This window comes from Cyprinodon variegatus, unplaced genomic scaffold (assembly GCF_000732505.1).
Source record: "Cyprinodon variegatus isolate N-32 unplaced genomic scaffold, C_variegatus-1.0 Scaffold381, whole genome shotgun sequence".
Taxonomy (NCBI): domain Eukaryota; kingdom Metazoa; phylum Chordata; class Actinopteri; order Cyprinodontiformes; family Cyprinodontidae; genus Cyprinodon; species Cyprinodon variegatus.
Window position 1 is genome coordinate 668,547 of NW_015150834.1, and position 2,596 is coordinate 671,142.

The 2,596-nt window shown below is 41.7% G+C and overlaps 2 protein-coding genes across 2 annotated transcripts in view; one reads left to right on the forward strand and one right to left on the reverse strand.

The window, feature by feature from the left end:
- LOC107092440 (interleukin-17A-like) overlaps window positions 1-2,596 on the forward strand; it is a 57,390-nt gene that overhangs the window by 29,492 nt on the left and 25,302 nt on the right. The gene's annotated exons all lie outside the window — the stretch shown is intronic.
- top3b (topoisomerase (DNA) III beta) overlaps window positions 1-2,596 on the reverse strand; it is a 23,278-nt gene that overhangs the window by 2,744 nt on the left and 17,938 nt on the right. Inside the window, 2 exon segments of the mRNA XM_015386921.1 lie at window positions 363-550; window positions 1,405-1,681. Coding sequence (XP_015242407.1) covers window positions 363-550; window positions 1,405-1,681 — 465 coding nt within the window.

The window sequence follows — 2,596 nt, forward strand, 5'->3', positions numbered from 1 at the left end:
TTACAGCTGCTTATTGTATCTATGCTTCTGTCTCCTCGAACCCCAGTCAGCCTCAGCAGATGGCCGCTCACACTGAGCCTGGTTCTGGTTTTTCCTCTCCACTGTCGCTACAAGCATGCTTAGTGTGAGAGATTGCCTTAGAGTCAATGAGTCTATGCAATCAGCTGGTTTTCCTTAGATAGAAAACTTTGAATCAATTTGATTTAATGATCTGGTGAACTGTAAAGTTCCTTTGAGATGACATGTGTTGTGAATTTGGCGCTATAGAAATAAACTGAATTGAAATTGAATTTATATTTGCAGCTAGTCCCATCACTCATTGAGTCGGTGTATCAGTTCTAAGCATCCATAAATCCTCCCACCTGTACTTTGTGTGCGTGTTCAAAGAAGTGCACCACCACGTTGCACTTGTTGCAGGCCATTCTCCATTTGGGCCCAGAGGTGGGATCCAGCACCAGAACCCCGCTGTCGCACTCCACGCACTGGCCGATGCCCAGAGAGTTGAGGGAATGCTGGCAGGAGGGATGGGTGCATTCATTGCATCCCATACCTGTAGGAACAGAAGGGAAAGAGCAATCAGCTCGCAGCAGAGCTTTTACAGCCACAACGGTCCTCGCATCGGACCGCTGCACTCATCCTACAGAGGAAAACTTTCAGAAGATGTTCTGGTCACTCAAAGCTAACTCTAACCTACAGCTACACACACAGGGAGAGGTGCTTTGCTCTGAGGCACGCTGACATTCCACAGGGTTAGCTGGAATCAAACCCATCAGGCTGAGATTTTTCACTTTCGGGTCAACAGCTCCTCTGAGTGGAGACTGGATGGGTGGGATTAAAACCAGAGGTTCTTCAAATTATGAAGAAGATGGTTCTAATAGCAGTTTAGCTTTTAATCACTGTCTTTTTATTGAATTTTCTTTTCTTTTTGTACATACAGTTTGTAAATACAAAGAAGTATTTGTCCAACACAGACATATTAGTAAAAACCCAGGTCACTACCCAGTAGGTCCACACACTACATTCCCTGACAGAAATTGAAAACATTTTAAGGAAATTAATTAACTTAAGCTGGAGCATTATTGTAAGTTTTGAAATTTGTCAAGAAATGGGCTCCATGTTTCTTCAAATTAACCAGTTGAGTGTTGAAGAGAAAATCTAATTCTTTCCAGTTTCAAACACGACATGATGTCATATAACCACCGCTTGGTTCTGCCTTTATTCTAAGGTCATGTTCTAGGGTCAACATGCAGAAAACATCAGATAAAAAGGATTGGGAACCAGGGTGGGAATGGGAACCAGTAGGAGTACCTTTCTTCATGTCCCTGAAGGGGGGGTGGCTGAAGCAGTAGGGACACAGCGGGTAGCTCTTCCCTCGGGCGCCAGACGTCCACAGCACCAGCNTACCTTTCTTCATGTCCCTGAAGGGGGGGTGGCTGAAGCAGTAGGGACACAGCGGGTAGCTCTTCCCTCGGGCGCCAGACGTCCACAGCACCAGCTCAAAGTCGTCCAGCGGACAGCGGAGCTCCTTGTACAGCTTGATGGCTCCGTTCTGGGGCAGGCTGTAGGTCTCATCGCAGTGGGAGCAGTGGAGTCGGCTCGGCTTGGCCTGCAGACAGAGGAACTCGCTTCGTTTAAGAGCTGCAGCTGGGACACAATGACCCACAGAACAACCTGCGGGTTTTCAGCCAGGTTAGCAGAACTTTCTGACCTTATATGGAGGTCAGACCTGCATATTGGTATTACCTAAATATATTCAATCAGGATGTCATGCTCTTTGTGAGCTTAATGAAAAGATCAGAGGTAATAAAACCATATTTTTCTCTGAACAATGTTCGCATAGTCAGTATGCATTTGCAAGATGTCAGATTTGAGTTTATACCTTTTAGTTTTGTAAAAAAAATAGACTTTTAACTACCTCTAAGGGCGTATATTCCTTTAGTCACGTTAAAAAATATATATAATCAAGGTGAGATTGCCATAAGCTTAAAAAAACACAAAAAAGTAAGTAATTCATTTTGTTTTTTTTCGGCCAATAAATGAGATCATCTGGCGAAAAATCCTCAGAAAACCAATCCACCTTCTCATTTGGAGACAATACCAGTTAAAATATTTTTTTCGTTATTAGAAAAAACATTCTTTCAATCAGAATAAGCTTTATCGTCACTTTATACCAGTTTATCTCTCTGCACGCCCAACAAGTCAAAGCATCAAATAAATAAAATAATATAAACAAAAAGTGTTGATCACTTTGGCACAGTGGCCTGAAGGGGGCGCCACAGGCTCGAAGCAGCGCTCAGCAGGTTACTTCCTGAAATAAATCCTACATGTTTGGAGATACAAATACCAAACTCTTCATGCTGACGTCTGACAGTATGGAGGATAAAAAGTGCCAAAATTAAAAAATAAATACAGCGATAAACAATTAATTAAATGTGTAATTCATTAAATAAATAAGGAATTAAAAATATAAATGTGTCATTAATTTAATAAAATACGTCTTCATTTTAATAAAAAAAAATATATAATTATTTCAGTGTGCATTTAATTATTTCATGGTCCTGTGTCGCAGTGCATCGAAACCATTAAAAGAATCTGT